Source organism: Aotus nancymaae, unplaced genomic scaffold (genome assembly GCF_030222135.1).
Source record: "Aotus nancymaae isolate 86718 unplaced genomic scaffold, 86718_ANA_hifiasm-v0.15.2.pri h1tg000089l, whole genome shotgun sequence".
Classification (NCBI taxonomy): domain Eukaryota; kingdom Metazoa; phylum Chordata; class Mammalia; order Primates; family Aotidae; genus Aotus; species Aotus nancymaae.
Window position 1 is genome coordinate 6,295,163 of NW_026988504.1, and position 15,636 is coordinate 6,310,798.

The following is a 15,636-nucleotide window of genomic DNA, read 5'->3' on the forward strand; positions in this document are numbered from 1 at the left end:
GGAGGAGGCAGTGCTGGAAAGCCCTTTCCAGGGCCCAGGACCGGCCCAAATGCAGCAAGAGGGAATGAGGTCAGATCTCCGAGTTATGATTCCCCATCCAGCCTCCTCTCCTGAATCTTTAAGATGAGTGTGCAGAATACAGAATGAGATGTCAGTCACATTTCATCCCCGAATTAAGCGAGTTTATCATGAAGTATAAACAGGCACAGAGGAGAATTTGGAGGCCCCACACAGAGACCACCATCCACAAGAGGCTGAATGACACCCCCTCTCCTTTTCAAGAAAAGCCTTCTCCTCCCTGCCCCTTCGCAGCCGCTGTCCGCGTGGGACCCCACTTCTGTCACTGGTTTGACAGGTGAGGAGAGACTGTTTTTCCCATTTGTGTGCAGATTGTTTTGTTGACCAACCCAGTGATTTTTGTTTTTTAATAGCAGGGCCTTAGAGGGTTTCCTGCTCCTGATTCTACTCTGGGGTTGTCTAGACTCCACAGATGTCTTTTCCATAACAAAATGTGCGTTATCCAACAACCCAGCCCTGGCCCAGGATTCCAGGATCCCTCCCCAGGCCTGATTCAGCCAAGCATTTGCCAAGCACCTCCCTCGCAGCCCCAATCCTTCCCTCGGGCATCTCCTAGGGCTGCCCCAGGCACTGTGTGGGGACGGAGTTTGAGGGGCTTCTCTTGCAGGATCAGGATGTTAAACCCACATTGCAAACTGCTTTCCAGGCCTGAGTCCGTGCCTTGGGTCTGCCCAAGCAAATTAGCTTCATCCAAGGGTACGAAAGAAATTGGCCAGGCCTGTGATCCCAGCACTTTGGGAGGCCAAGGCAGGTGGATCATCTGAGGTCAGGAGTTCAAGACCAGCCTGACCAACATGTAGAAACCCCATTTCTACTAAAAATATAAAATTAGCCAGGCATGGTGGTGCAGGCCTGTAATCCCAGCTACTCGGGAGGCTGAGACAGGAGAATTGCTTGAACCTGGAAGACAGAGGTTGCTGTGAGTCAAGATCATGCCATTGCACTCCAGTCTGGGCAACAAGAGGGAATCTCCATCTCAAAAAAAAAAAAGAAATACAGGGGACACTGTGAATCTGGATCTAAACCAGATCAGGGTCAGCTCTCCCGGGTTCTGTGCAGCCCCTTTTCTTGTCTGTCTTCTCCTTCTCCCAGACTTTAGTTCTGTATTCCAGGCACTCAGCTCCTGAGGCCTGGGAAATGTGAAAAGACCGACTTGGATAAACTTGGTCTGAGAACTAATGTTACAACACATAGAATCTCCACTCCTAGGTATACCCAACAGAAATGACTACATGTGTGTACAGAAAGACCTGCACTAAAATATTTATAGCAGCCCTGTTCACAAAAGCCCAAAACTAGAAACAACCAAATGCCCACCAATGGTAGGAAGGATAAAAATATGGCGGTGTACTCACACAATGGGAGGCTAACAGCAAAAGAAAACAAAGTGCAAATGACTACAACCACATACAAGACTGTGAGTCTCACAGAGAGGAAAGCCACACACAAAAGAACACTCCTGTATCAGTTCATTCTCACGCTGCTACTAAAGACGTACCCGAGACTGGGTCATTTATAGAGGTAAAAGGTTTAATTGACTCAGAGTCCAGCACGGCTGGGGAGGCTGTAGGAAACTTACAATCATGGTGGAAGGGGAAATAGACATGTCCTTCTTCACATGGCAGCAGGAAGGAGAAGTACTGCGCACAACGGGGAAAGCCCCTTATAAAACCTTCAGATCAGCCGGGCGCGGTGGCTCCCGCCTATAATCCCAGCACTTTGGGAGGCCGAGGCAGGTGGATCACGAGGTCAAGAGATCGAGACCATCAGGGTCAACAAGGTGAAACCCCGTCCTTACTAAAAATACAAAAATTAGCTGGGCGTGGTGGCACGCGCCTGTAGTCCCAGCTACTCGGGAGGCTGAGGCAGGAGAATTGCTTGAACCCAGGAGGCGGAGGTTGCAGTGAGCCAAGATCGCGCCATTGCATTCCAGCCTGGGTAACAAGAGCAAAACTCAGTCTCAAAAAAAAAACAAAACCTTCAGATCAGGGCCAGGCATGGTGGATCATGCCTGTAATCCTAGCATTTTGGGAGGCCGAGGCAGTGGATCACGAGGTCAGGAGTTCAAAACCAGCCTGGCCAACATGGTGAAACCCCGTCTCTATTAAAGATACAAAAATTAGCTGGGTATGGTGGCACACACCTGTAATCCCAGCTGTTTGGGAGGCTGAGGCAGGAGAATTGCTTGAACCAGGACCCAGGAGGTAGAGGCTGCAGTGAGATCACACCACTGCACTCTGACCTGGGCTACAGAGCGAGACTCCATCTCAGAGAAAGAAAAAAAAATCAGATCTTGTGAGAACTCACTCACTATCACAAGAACAGCATGGAGGTAACCACCCCCACGATTCAATTACCTCCCACAGAGTCCACCCCACCAGACATGGAGATTATGGTAATTACGATTCAAGATGAGATTTAGGTGGGGACACAGCCAAACCCTATCAGCTCCCAACACGATTTCATTCTCATAAAGTCCAAAAAACAGGCCGAACTCCTCTATGCGATCAGAAGTCAGGTCACAACCATCCTTGGGTGAGTAATGACTGTGAAGTGGCATGGAGACACTTGGGGGCTGATCATGTTCTATTCCTAGATCTGGGTTGTTAGTTGTATAGATTGTTCTCACACACACACACACACACACACACCTCTAGTCCAACTGCATGACCTTGGGCAAGTGCTCTCCCCTCTGTGGTTCCATCCATCTTTAGACCCAGACCTGCAGCTGGGGTTGGACCCCCACCCCCATACCCAGGCAAAACTGTACAGGACAGAGCACAGCAGAGCACCCACACCCCTTGCAATTCTGGGCCACTGAGCCTGATCCTGCCCAGATGGGGCCAGAGCCATGGGGTAGGTGTGTTGCCTTGACTCTCCAACCTCCTTAGGGAGATGAGCAGAAAAACCAGAGCCCAACCAAAAATCCCTCCTCCCCACCCCAACTCCCACCTCTTAGACCCCTGACCTTTCTGGAGGTTCGGCTTCCTCAAGGCCTCTGTAGCAGCCCACCCAGATGGGCACACCCCCTTTCCAGGGTGGCACCCAGGTAGTTTATGAATCTCTGTCTACAGCCCATCTTCCCATACACCACTTTTCCCACCAGCCCTCCCCCGAGCCACCCTTTCAGTGCACCTTCTCAACTGCCCCATCCCACCCCCGCCTACCTCAATCCTCAGACTCCCACACGTAGACATTCCGGCACCTCCTTGGTCCTCTTTCGCAAACACGCTTTGCTGCAGTGCCCCCGTTTCAGACTTGACACATCCATTAAGTATTGATGGAGTGCCCGTCATTTGACAGATGCTGCTGAGGCCCCTTCCCATGCTTTATCTTTGCAGAGCCTCGAGATGAGCCTGGGAAGTGGGTATTACCATCCTCATCTACCAGAGGAAAATCTGGAGCCTCAGAGATTGAGAAATCTCTGCAAGTCAGAGTTGGGATAAATTAACTTACACTCAGGCTTGAATGACTAATAAGTGTGAGATTCCTTCTGAGAGCTTTTGCAAGTTTAAAGAAGTGCATGTGAAACCAGAGCAATGAATCTAATGATGAGATGACAGATGGCATAATAAGAGCCCCTCAGCACCCACCCCAGATGACAACCTATTCAACTTGAGATGTCTACGATATTCATCGCCGGGAACAGGGGAGCCAGGTAGCCAAGCCCTGCGAATTCAAGAAGGTGGACTTCAAGGAGAGACTTTGCCAAGGGGCAGGGGAATCTCACAGAGCCAGCCCTCGAACAGTTCCAGAAACCTACTTGCCTCAGTTTCCCCACTACCCCATGTTCCTCCTTTAGACCAGTGACCAGAAGAATCCCCATGACACAGTGGGCAGGACTCAGTTCTGACCCCCACCCCTCCTTGGGTGAGATGAGGTACGGCGAGGCCCAGCTTCAGGAGGAGGGTTCCCAGCTGGTCACTCTCATGCCACGTGGCTCCAACCATGCTGGGTGATGTCCATGTGTGAGCTCCTTCAGTCCAATCTCTGCAGAAGGTCACTGCTGCCCTTCTCTGTAGGGAAGCCAGGTGACTCGGCCAAAGACACACAGCTGGTAGGTGATGTCTAGGATGCAAGCCCAGACCCACCAGACCCCCAAAGCCCATGCTCTGATCTCCATTCCAATGCCTTGCAAATATCATGTAGGCAAGGAGTGATGGGGCCTGGAAGGGGGAGCTGTGTCCCAAGAACTCATAGATGAAACATTTAAGCCCAGGGCTGGTGCCTGTCCCCACTGTGGCCACAGGCTGGGCCAAAGGCGAGGATATGTATGCCTCAAGGAGACAGGTGTCATATCCAGAGATCTCTTACCCCCAACACCCAACTAAAGAAGCGACACTGGCAGCCTCTTCTGAGCCCTGGGAGACGCTGGCTTAAAGGCCCCAGCCCGGCCTGAGAATCCAGGCCAGAGGAAGCCTGACCAGAGCCAAAGCATACTGAGGGTCATACAGCCCAAGCCCGGGTCCCCACCGCTCACATCCACCTATAGGGTGGCCAGAAAGCCAGGAACAGGGCTAGGCTCAGAGGCACTTCCTCTTTGACCCACAAACACCCTCACTCATCTCACACTCCCCTCGCCCCACCAAGGTACCTTCTGTGCGGATGGTGAATGGCGAGTCCCCCAGGCGCCGGCTGGAGAACTGGCCTCCCAGAGAGGTCATCAGGAAGCAGAGAGTGAAGAAGCCGATGCCCAGGACAAAAAGCCTGCAGAGAGGAAGGAGGCGGGTCAGAAGGGCAGGCAGCACCATCGTGCCCCAGCGCTGCACCAAGTACACGCTGCACAAATGCTTTAAGAGTGAGTACATGAGTGAAGGAGGCAAGGGAGAATGAAAGGGTGGGGGCTGAGCTCCCAGGCCCAGGAGGGCTCCCCTCACTATAGGATAAAGAGAGCTCGACTACAGGGAGCTGGCCCACAGCCACACGGAAAACCACAAGGCAGAATGACGCACACTCAGGCGTGAGGCGGGTGGGCTCTAGCCTCCAGGCAGAGCTGGTTCATTAACAGCTGCATGCAGTCCTCAAAGTGTGGTCCCCAGACCAGCCGTCGGCATCACCTGAGAATCCTTGGAAATGCCAGTGCCACGTCCAGACCCCAAATGACAGAATCAGACACTCTGGGGGTGGGGCAAGCAAGCTGTTTAGGCAAAGTCTCCTGAAGATTTCACTGCATGCTGATGTTTGATCACCAGTGATGGACACAGCAGGGCCCGATGCCAGCCAGAGGGCAAGGAATTGGTCCAGACAAGGCCCACCTGGATCCCATCAGTCACCCAGGCTACCCTGGGCGCTGTGCGGAGGCCTTGCTGCAGCAGTCATGAGGTTGCTTGGACACCCCCATCCATGTCCACTACTAGATGGTAAGATCTCCATGGCAGGACCACACGGCCCCATGCCCACAATCCCCCCAACACACATCTCCCCTAGGCAGGTGCACACAGGGTCATCAGCCTATACCATGGACTGGCCAGGGTGTGCCCTCACACCTGTGTGACAGGTGTGTGTGCTGTCACACTGGGTGGGAGGGAGGGCTGGCCAGAACAGGACTCTCTTGTTCATGCCTTCAACACGTAGTTGTTCATTATCTACCAGGAGCCAGGCTCTGGGGTAATCTCAGGGTACAGGAGGGAACGAGGCACAGAACCCTCCCTCCCTCAAGTCCAGACCCAGAGTCCTGCTGCTTCCCTCATCAATCCTAGGCCCAAAACAGGAGTGCTGAGCTCAGCAGCACAGCCTTGGGGCTCCTCTGGGACCTTCAGAGGACTTGATGAACTGGCAGAGCTGACAGGGACACCCTCCCACCAACCCCAGACCAGGGCGAGGAACCCCATCTTGAGTGGAGCCAGGCTCCCTGGGGAGAGCCCCACATGTCATGCCAGAGACCCCTGGGCCTCGACCCTCCACTCCCCACCCTCCAGTTCCACGCTTGTTTGCATCTTTACGCAAGACTTGTTTTATGCATTTTAATCTTCATTATTTGAAACTGGCAGAGCAGTATTTAATTAAAATTTGGTCCATTAAAGAAAACACATAATTGAAGAAGAAAATAAAAAGCACAACAAAATCCCAGCCCATATTTAAAGGAAGCTGTTAGAGATTTGGGCAGGGAGGAGGAGAACCCAAAAGCAGAGAGGGCCTTGGGAGCTTCCCCAAGGAGAGACTCGAAGACCACACCCCCAACAGGGAGGACAGGAGACGTGATTCAGTAGCCGAGACCGAGTAAGGGACACTTCCCTAGGTGCAGAGGGATGCCTTGCTGAATTCCACCAAACCTGGGGCTGGGGCTCAGATCTTGGGGTCCCTCGGAGGAAGTCAGGTGGTTCTGGAGACAGCAGCCACAGCAACGGCATAAGAGAGGTGCTGTCCCACGCCCAGGGAGATCTCAGGGGAAATAAACTATTTGTCCTCCTAGTCTGAGGACAAGGACGGACTTCCCCGACTCCTGTCTCTAGTACCTCACTCCCCTGGTCTCTTCCCCAGCCAGGGAGTTGTATTTAGAGCTGGGGACCTGGGCTGCCTGCCAGGGTCCAACAACCCTGCTATGAGAAAGGCGTCTGCCCTCTTCAGCCCAGAACCTGAAGCCCCCAGCACACCTCATCTGCATCTCCCTCTGCCAGACCCCCATCTTGGGGTTCAGCGTCCCCCAAGGCATCTGGGGACCATTTGGAGTGGATTCAAGTTAAAATGGTTTCAGCCATCCATGCATCCACTCAAGCAATATTCCAGGGGCACCTATGGAATAAAGACGCTGCCAGCAGCCCTGAGAAAACCAGAGGGAACAGGACCCCAGCCTGCCTTTGAGGATGAACAAGCTGGGGTGCTGTGACTGGAGCCTGCCCCCCCTCAACTGAAGGGACTCACTGATGACTGCGGGTCTCTGGGCAGCCCAGGGACACCCTGGGGTGAAGTTACACAACTCTGGGGACCCGTGCAGCTCCACCCCCAATCCTGTCTTCAGATAAGGGCCCAAAAAAAACCAGGGCAGGACCAGACAGGGAAGCCACTCTGGGGCTTGAGCGCTGTCCGTGGTGCTGGGGTCCAGAGGCTGCTTCCAACCGCTCTAGGAACACCCAGCGGCCCGGAGGGCGGGACCGGCAAGGGGTCGGGGTCGGGGGTGGGGGGAAGGAGGGGCGACGATCCTCCAGTGATCCCAGTCAGGCCGGGGATTCAAGGGCTTCCCTGGAGGAGCAAGGCCCTTTCCAGAGATGCCTGCTTCCTGCCCTGCTTCTCATGGGCTCCCAACGCCCCCATCACCGCCCAGGGCCTGCCTCAGCTCTCCCGGCCTCCCGCACCCCCGGACCGCGGCGGTCTAGCCTAACTCCTGCCGTCCCTGAGGGCTGCCCCTTCGGCCCAGCAGACAGGCCCGGTGTGCTGGGAGGCGGGCGCCAGGTGAGCCACTGTCTCCCCGCCCCCATCCCCCTCTGGGGAGACCACAGCGGGGCTGGCCGGACGGGGCTCCGGCCGCGGCCTGAGGGGTTCAGGCTTCCTGCCAGCTCCGCCCTCGCGAGCTCCATCCTGCGCCCGGACCCCACCTGTGGCCGCGTCCCGAGTTCGGCCCCTCCGTCGGGGCCGCCACTCCCTCAGCGTCCTGGCTGTCCAGCTACCCAGAGGGTGACACTCGGGCCCAGCCGGGCGCCCACCGGGCAGCGCCCCCTTCCCACCCCGCTGCAGGCCGGCTCCGCGAGTGCCTGGGAGGAGAGGGGACTGCCCAGCACCGCTGGGTTGGGTGAGTCCCGTGCGGCCCCAGCCCTGCCTGGCCTGGGCCCCCAGGTGTTGGCCGCCCGAAGTGTGTCTCCTTCGCCACTGCCCGCGGCTGCGTCCCGCCGCAGCCCCAGCGCCCGCCGCCCCCCGGCCCCGCAGCGCCGCCCCTGCCCCGCCTCTTCAACACCTGCGGTCGAGGAGCGAATCCCGGGATTAGGGGGTCCTCGCCCTCATCTCGGGACCCTCTCGTCAGAGCCAGGCCCGAGCCCCGCGGGGAGGAGGGCAGTGCCACCATAGGCGGGGGAGAGGGTAGCACAGGCGGGGAGGTTGGCGGGGGAGCGACCTAGGGGCGGACGGGCAGGACGGGAGGGACCGGAGGGGGAGCTATGGGGTGCTGCGCACTAACTTTGCCGCCCGGATGGGACGGTCCGCGGGGTGAGGACGGACCCCGAGGGGCTGGGAAGGGGCGCGCAGGCTGGGGCGACTTTCTGGGTCCAGGACCACCACCAACACCCAGGTGTTTTCTGCCCCCATTCTCACTTATGCCCCCGAGTCTTCTCCAACCCTGCCCAACTCAGGACAGGTCCCAGAATAACACACCCCTCCCCACCCGCACCCCGAGCCCCAACCCCATTCGTGTCCCCAGCCCAGCCCCACTGGTCATCGCCAAGGGTTGAAGCGCGAACCGCCCCCTCTGCCACTGGGGCTTGTACCCTCTCAGGAACCGACCTCCCCGCCTCCACCCCGCGCCCCCCAGGGGAAAAGACCAACCAGGAGGGAACTTTACCGAAAGGGTCTCAGGGTGACCAGGCATCTTCTGACCATTATCTTCCCATCGGGGTTGACGGTGATCATTGTTCAAACTTGTCGGGGCGAATAGCCACAGGCGAGGCAGGACGCACCGTCCTGGGCCCAGCTCCCACCGCGTCCTAGGCGCGAACCCTCTGCTGGCCGAAGCCACTTCCGAGCGAAGCTGGGGGCGCGCGGCCGGGTGGCCTCGCTGTTCGGGCCTGGGCGGGCAGCGGAGGGAGCGGCGCGGCTGCCGGAGGGCGGCGAGGGCGCCCGGCCGGGCCGTCTCTGCGTCTCTGCCCTCCCCGCTTCACATTTTGGGGGCCGGGAGGCGGCGCGCCCCCAGACCACCGGCCGCGCGTCTGCCTGCTCGGACTCGCTCGCTGGGCGGGACGGTGCCGCGGCGCGCAGACGGGCTCCCCGCGGCGGGCGCCCTCATCCCCGGCCCTGCGCCCTCGGTGCCAGCTAGAGGCGGCCCCGGGCCCGCGCCCCGGCCCCCTGCGCCTCCGGGCCGCGCCGATCCTCGGCCCCGCGCCGCGCTGCGCCCATGGCTCTCGACGAAGGCAGCCCGCGCCCGCCGCCCGCTCCACCGCCCGCGTTAGGGTGTCCGGCGTCCGGCCCCGCGCCGCGCCGCGCCGCGCTACGCCCGGAGGCGCCGCATTGTTCCTCGGAGGAGGCGGCCGAGCGGCGCTGGGGCGGCCCGGGAGCGGCCGCGGCGCTTCCAAGACGCGCCGGCGCCACCTCGTGGCCGCAGCCTCGCTGTGCGCCCTGCCCAGAGCCGTGCGGGGCTGGGGCGCGGAGGACCTGCTTGGAGACCGGTGGGCGGGGGTCCCTGCTCCTCCCCCTGAGCCAAGCAACTTCCCCGGGCGCCGCCAGCCCCGAGGGCCGAAAGCCGCTTTGGCTCCCGTAGAGCACAGTGGAGATGCGCGCCCAGCGGAGACCCTTTTCTTCCGCCAGGCGCCCCCATGGGCTTCCGCACCAGCCGCTTCCCGCCGATGGGATTTCGCTTGGCGACACCCGCCCATCTTCTGTCCCTCCCTGATCAGAAATTCTCGTGGCTCTTCTTTGCTTACTGATCTGAGTATAAACTCGGCCTGTGGCGCCAGGGCCCGCTCACAGAGCCAGGCGCAGGGGCGCACTGTTCTAGCCCCAGATCCTCCACCAGTCAGTGGGCGATCAAGTGTGCACATCTGAGAGTCTCCACTATGAAATGATCGGACCAGAAGCTCACCAAGGCCCCTTACAACCCTAAACATGTAGGATCTCATGTGGTCTCTTAGCATCTAGGCGTCCTCCCCTCCCCCCTCCTCGCCCTTCCTGGATTTGATATGTGTTTGCAGTTGCAGAGATGGACAGAGGCTCTTGGGAGCTCGAAGGGCCAGTCTGAAGAAAGCTCTCTGACTTCAAAAGCACTTCCCGAGGCCAGACCTGAACACTCCACCCTGGGAAGTGCCCAAAGCCTCGGTCATGTGTCAAATTGACTCAGGCTCTTCCCAGCTCAGGCCCTGATGGGGCAGCCTGGCTTCTGCGAGGAGGGGACTTTCTTTTCCTCCAGCTGGTCCTGGTCCCCTCCAATCCCCCATGCCCAGTCCCCTTGTCGCCTGTCCCGCCCACCTCCCTGTCCCCTTCCTGGGCCATTTTTTACTGGCCGTGACTCATGCTCTCTGCTTTTCCTGCTCCTTCTTCATCAGAATTGACCTGTCCTGAGTTCCATTATCTCACTGCCTTGCTCCCTGCTGATGTGAAAATGGGTGATAAATTGGTCTTAGCAGAAGGATGTGTTACACCAGCTAGGTAACAAATTTGCATTGAACAAGGACATGCTGACCGTGCCTTTGTGCAGAAGAGTGACGGATGGTGGCAGGAAATTTGGGCATCGTGGCAGCTTGGCTAAGGAGATGTCAGAGGGCAGAGGTCTCTGCCAGGCCTCTAAATCACACCTCATGCCTGGGTGCCTACATCTGCCACAAACTCTGGCAATAATTTACTCCCTGGATGTCAAGGCCAAAGCTGTATCCACGAAGGAATGAAACGGCCCTTCTGATTGGGCGTCTCTCTCATGTAAGCTCAGCGGGTTGCATTTATACCCGGTTGCCATTTTAGGCCAAAGGGGAAGCCTCTTCCTGAGTGGTGGAGATGGGGCTCCCTAGAAGGCATGGTCACCTCTGGAGCAGGCCATCTGGGGAGGTGGCCTACCCTCCACAAAAGCCAGAATTCAGAAGGTAGGGGAGGGTGCTTTCCACTTCCTCTGGGTCGCACTCTCTTAGATCTGGACTTTGAGGTTGGAGTGGAGGAGTCCCTCTGCCATTTGATGGCCGGCTTGGGGCCTGGGAGGGAAGCAAGCAGAGGAGAGCCAGTGACTTTTTTTTTATTTATTTTCTGAGATGGAGTCTCGCTCTGTCGCCCAGACTGGAGTGCAGTGGCATGATCTCGGCTCACTGCAACCTCCGCCTCCTGGGTTCAAGCGATTCTTCTGCCTCAGCCTCCTGAGTAGCTGGGACTACAGGCACGTGCCACAATGCCCAGCTAATTTTTGTATTTTTAGTAGAAACAGGGTTTTGCCATGTTTGGCCAGGCTGGTCTCAAACTCCTGACCTCAAGTAACTCACCCACCTCAGCCTCCCAAAGTGCTGGGATTACAGGCAGGAGCCACCACGCCAGGCCAGCCAGTGACATTTTGCGAGCCAGACTGTCCAGCTGCCTGGCCCTTTTGGAGTCTGTTGGCCTCTTGTCTGCAGTAAAGTTCCATGTAAACAGTCCTGCTTGCTCCCTGCGGTGCTGTAGGCATTAGGAGAAAAGCTGTGAGTGCCATATCATTCAGTCTTGGATACAACCTCTTCACACCTCAGTTTCCTCAACCATAAATCAAGCTCCTTATAACCTGCTTCATAGAGCTGTTCCGAGGATCCAGTCACTTAATGCAGGCAAGTAGCCCATTGCTGGGCCCTCCAGAGCCTTCAAGCACAGTGGTTCTGCTGATCGTTGCTACTGTCCGTCAGGAACAGATGCTGCTTCTGCCCCCTGCTGCAGTCACCTCTGCAAGCTAAGAGGCAGATTACGGAGAACACCTTCCACTCTCTGCCTGAGGACTTTTTTAAATGGTTTCAGGAATATGCTAGAACGTGAAGGGGTAAGAAAGAAGGATCCTGGGGCCAGGCGCAGTGGCTCACATCTGTAATCCCAGCACTTTAGGAGGCCAAGGTGGGTGGATCACCTGAGCTTAGGAGTTTGAGACCAGCCTGACCAACATGGAGAAACCTCATCTCTATTTAAAAAAAAAAAAAAAGAGCCGGGCGCGGTGGCTCACGCCTGTAATCCCAGCACTTTGGGAGGCGGAGGCGGGTGGGTGGATCACGAGGTCAAGAGATCGAGACCATCCTGGTCAACATGGTGAAACCCCGTCTCTACTAAAAACACAAAAAATTAGCTGGGCATGGTGGTGCGTGCCTGTAATCCCAGCTACTCAGGAGGCTGAGGCAGGAGAATTCCCTGAACCCGGGAGGTGGAGGTTGCGGTGAGCTGAGATCGCGCCATTGCACTCCAGCCTGGGTAACAAGAGCAAAACCCCGTCTCAAAAAAAAAAAAAAAAGTTAGCCAGGCATGGTGGCGCATGCCTGTAATCCCAGCTACTTGGGAGGCTGAGGCAGGAGAATCACTTGAACCCGGGAGGCGGAAATTGCAGTAAGCCGGCATCAAGCCATTGCACTCTAGCCTGGGCAACAAGAGTGAAATTTCGTCTCAAAAAAAAAAAAAGAAAAGAAAACAAAGAAAGAAAGAAAGAAGGACCCTGGACAGGGCATCAGCACCCTGGAAGCAGCACTCAAGCAGTGGACAGACACCCCTACTTCCTCTTCCTCAAGGGGACCCTCTGCATGGTGTTACCCCGTGGCTCCCCGGGTTCCCAGCAAGTCTGAGCTCCATTTGCCTGTGGCGTGACCAGCCCTATGATGCACCTGTGTTCACTCCCTTCTCTCCCCTGTCTCATTCCACTCCCCGGTCAATGCTCCTGGGGTCACCTCCCAAATAAACCACTTGCAGAATCCTATTCTCAGAATCTTTCTGGGGACCCACACCAACATCCCAAGGTCCTGCCTCATCAACTCAGTTTCTCAGACTGGCTTCCAGCAGAAGCACCTGCAGAATTTAGCAAAGTTGTCCTTATTCTGACCTAATAGCTGCGCACGTTGGTGCTTTAATGCCGCAGGTTATGCCAACACAGGCCGGGGTGGGAAAGCGCTGTTCTGGACAAATACCTGTGGCCTTCTGAGGAGGCGGAGCAGTCTCTGCAAGCAAGCCAGGGGAGAATGGGAGAGTAGGAATGGCCGCACTGCTGCAGAGCGCAGTTGAGGACTGACAGTGGGCCAGGCGCGGTGGCTCAAGCCTGTAATCCCAGCACTGCAGGAGGCTAAGGCAGGAGGAATGCTGAGGCCAGCAGCTTGAGACGACCAGCCTGAGCAACTCAGTGAGACCCCATCTCTACCAAAAACTTCAAAAGTTATCCAGGTGTGGTGACATGTACCTGTAGTCCCAGCTACTCAGGAAGCTGAGGCAGGAGGATCGCTTGAGCCCAGGAGAACAGAGGCTGCAGACCTATGAGCTCACTACTACACTGCAGTCCACGTGACAGAGCAATGCTCTCTCTCCATTTTTTTTTTTTTTTTTTTTTTTTGAGATGGTGTCTAGCTCTGTCGCCCAGGTTGGAGTGCAGTGGCGTGATCTCAGCTCACTACAACTTCTACCTCCCAGGTTCAAGCAATTCTCCTGCCTCAGCCTCCCGAGTAGCTGGGATTACAGGCTCCTGCACCACAGTTAAAATACCCCATTAACTTTGTATTTTTAGTAGAAATGGGATTTCACTGTGTTGGCCAGGCTGGTCTCGAACTCCTGACCTCACGATCTGCCCGCCTCGGCCTCCCAAAGTGCTGGGATTACAAGAATGAGCCACCGTGCCCAGCTGCCCTCTCTCTTGTAAAATAATAAACAGATAAATAAGGACTGACACCAGGTGAACCCATTTCCAAACCCCATCCCTCTTCATTGTTTCTCTCCTGAAGCTATCAACAGACACACCCCAGCCAAATGCAGGGCCAGAATGCACATTCTCCCAGGTGTCCTAAATATAGCACTTCCAGCCCCTCCCCCTGCCCTTGGGTTCTGCTGGCCTGGCTGGAAGGGTCAGAAGAAGCCCACAGCCAGCAGAAAGCCCTGGCCAGGAAGCGGAGGCCTGTGTCCAAAAAGGCAGAGGACTTAGGGAAGGGATCGGGGTGCAGTGGGGTGGTCCTGCCATTCAGAGGTCCAAACTCAAAATACCGACAGGGTGGGCCAGGAAACAAGGAAAGAGGAGCGCGGTGTTTCCCAGGCAATCGTAACAAACCACCACAATCTGTGTGGCTTAAAGCAATTGGAATTTATTTCTTCACATTCACCCCCTCCCAAGGGGAGGGGCTAGAAGTGCTATATTTAGGGCAGCTGGGCGAATGTGCTTCTTAGCCCTGCATTTGGCTGGTTGTGGGTCTGTTGATAGCTTCAAGAGAGAAACAGTGAGGAGGGACGGGATTGGAAAACGGGTACACCTGATGTCAGTTTTTATTTATTTTTTATTGTTATTATTTGAGACGGAGTTTCGCTCTTGTTGTGCAGGCTGGAGTGCAATGGGGCGATCTCAGCTCACTGCAATCTCTCCCTCCCAAGTTCAAATGATTCTCCTGCCTCAGCCTCCTGGATACCTGGGATTACAGGTGGGCACCATTATGCCCAGCTAATTTTGTATTTTTAGTAGAGACAGGGTTTCTCCATGTTGGTCAGACTGGTCTCGAACTCCTGACCTCAGGTGATCCACCCACCTCAGCCCCGCAAAGTGCTGGGATTACAGGCATGAGCCACCACACCTGGCCCTATTTATTATTTTATAAGAGACACAGCATCGCTCTGATGCACAGGCTGGAGTCCAGTGGTGCAATCATAGCTCAGTGCCTCGATCTTCTGGGCTCAAGCGACCCTCCTGCCTCAGCTTCCTGAAGCCAGAAGTCTGAAGTCAAGATGTTGATAGGGTCCATTTCTTCCAGAGATAAACCACCCCAGGCTTCCCTCCCAGCTCCTGACAGCCCCAGGCAGCTCTTGGCTTGTAGCTACATCACTCTGGCCTCTGCCTTATCTCCCTCTGCCCTTCTCTGCGTGTATCTCTGTGTGCCTGAATCTCCCTCCTCTTGAAAGGACACTACTCATTGATTTAGGGTCCACCCTAATCTGACAGGATCTCATCTTAACAAGTATATCAACAAAGACTCTATTTCCCATTAAGGTCGCAGTCTGAGGTTCTGGGAGGACATGGATTGGGGAAGACGCTGTTTAACCTACTACAGGGACCTAGTTCAAATGACCTGCATGGTTAAAGACGGTCGAGGGCTGCAGCCCCTGAAGCGGACACACCCCCATTGTGTTGTGTGACTGTGGACCCAGTTATTTCAAGAGAAGCTAGAAATCTGGGCTCCTCCTGTGAAATCGTATAATTTTAAAATGTAGGCTCAGTATTTTTAGAACTTCGTGCAAGACCAATAAAATCCACTGGAGTGCCTGCCATCTGGGCCCCTGCGGGTGTCACTGGAGGGCAGAGCAGTGAGCCCACCAGTCCGCCCACCCAGCAAGTCCAGCTTCCCTGAACAACCCCCACCCTCAAGCCTCAGTCCAAGCTGCCCAGACAGCTCCCTGCCCCAGGGAGGAAAGTCAACACTCCTAGGTGCACTCTGGGGTGGGAGGGCTGGGCCCCCTGCAGCCTCACTGGGCATCAGAGCCTCGACTGCCACTCCTGCCTTCTCAAGCCTTCAAGGTTGTTTTTGGAGCTCACAGATGGGGCCCGGGGTGTGCAGAGGGAGAAGAGAAACAAGCCATTTACAGTCGCCATTTAATGTCTGCCGACTGCAGTGGCACACGGCGCCTTACGAGGCAATAGGCCGTTGTCCTTTGCCGGAGTGTGCAGCATTAATAATGTCATAAAAGCATTTACTGACACCCTGTACAAATCAGCAGCAGAGGCCCTGTGCGGGGACAACGGGCTGGCAGACGCCAGCA

General features: G+C 56.3%; 1 protein-coding gene across 2 annotated transcripts in view; it reads right to left on the reverse strand.

Moving 5' to 3' along the window:
• The window catches only part of MGAT5B (alpha-1,6-mannosylglycoprotein 6-beta-N-acetylglucosaminyltransferase B), an 84,930-nt gene extending 76,224 nt beyond the window's left edge, over positions 1-8,706 (reverse strand). Inside the window, exons 1-2 of one of the 2 annotated variants that reach the window (XM_064369739.1) lie at positions 8,567-8,706; positions 4,673-4,785 (exon numbers count right to left, since the gene is read on the reverse strand). In XM_064369739.1, coding sequence (XP_064225809.1) covers positions 4,673-4,785; positions 8,567-8,634 — 181 coding nt within the window. In that variant the 5' untranslated portion in view covers positions 8,635-8,706. Of the gene's footprint in view, positions 1-4,672; positions 4,887-8,566 lie in introns of those variants that run through there. The other variant, XM_064369738.1, reaches the window with a different exon arrangement.
• Between the last annotated feature and the right edge of the window lie 6,930 nt (positions 8,707-15,636).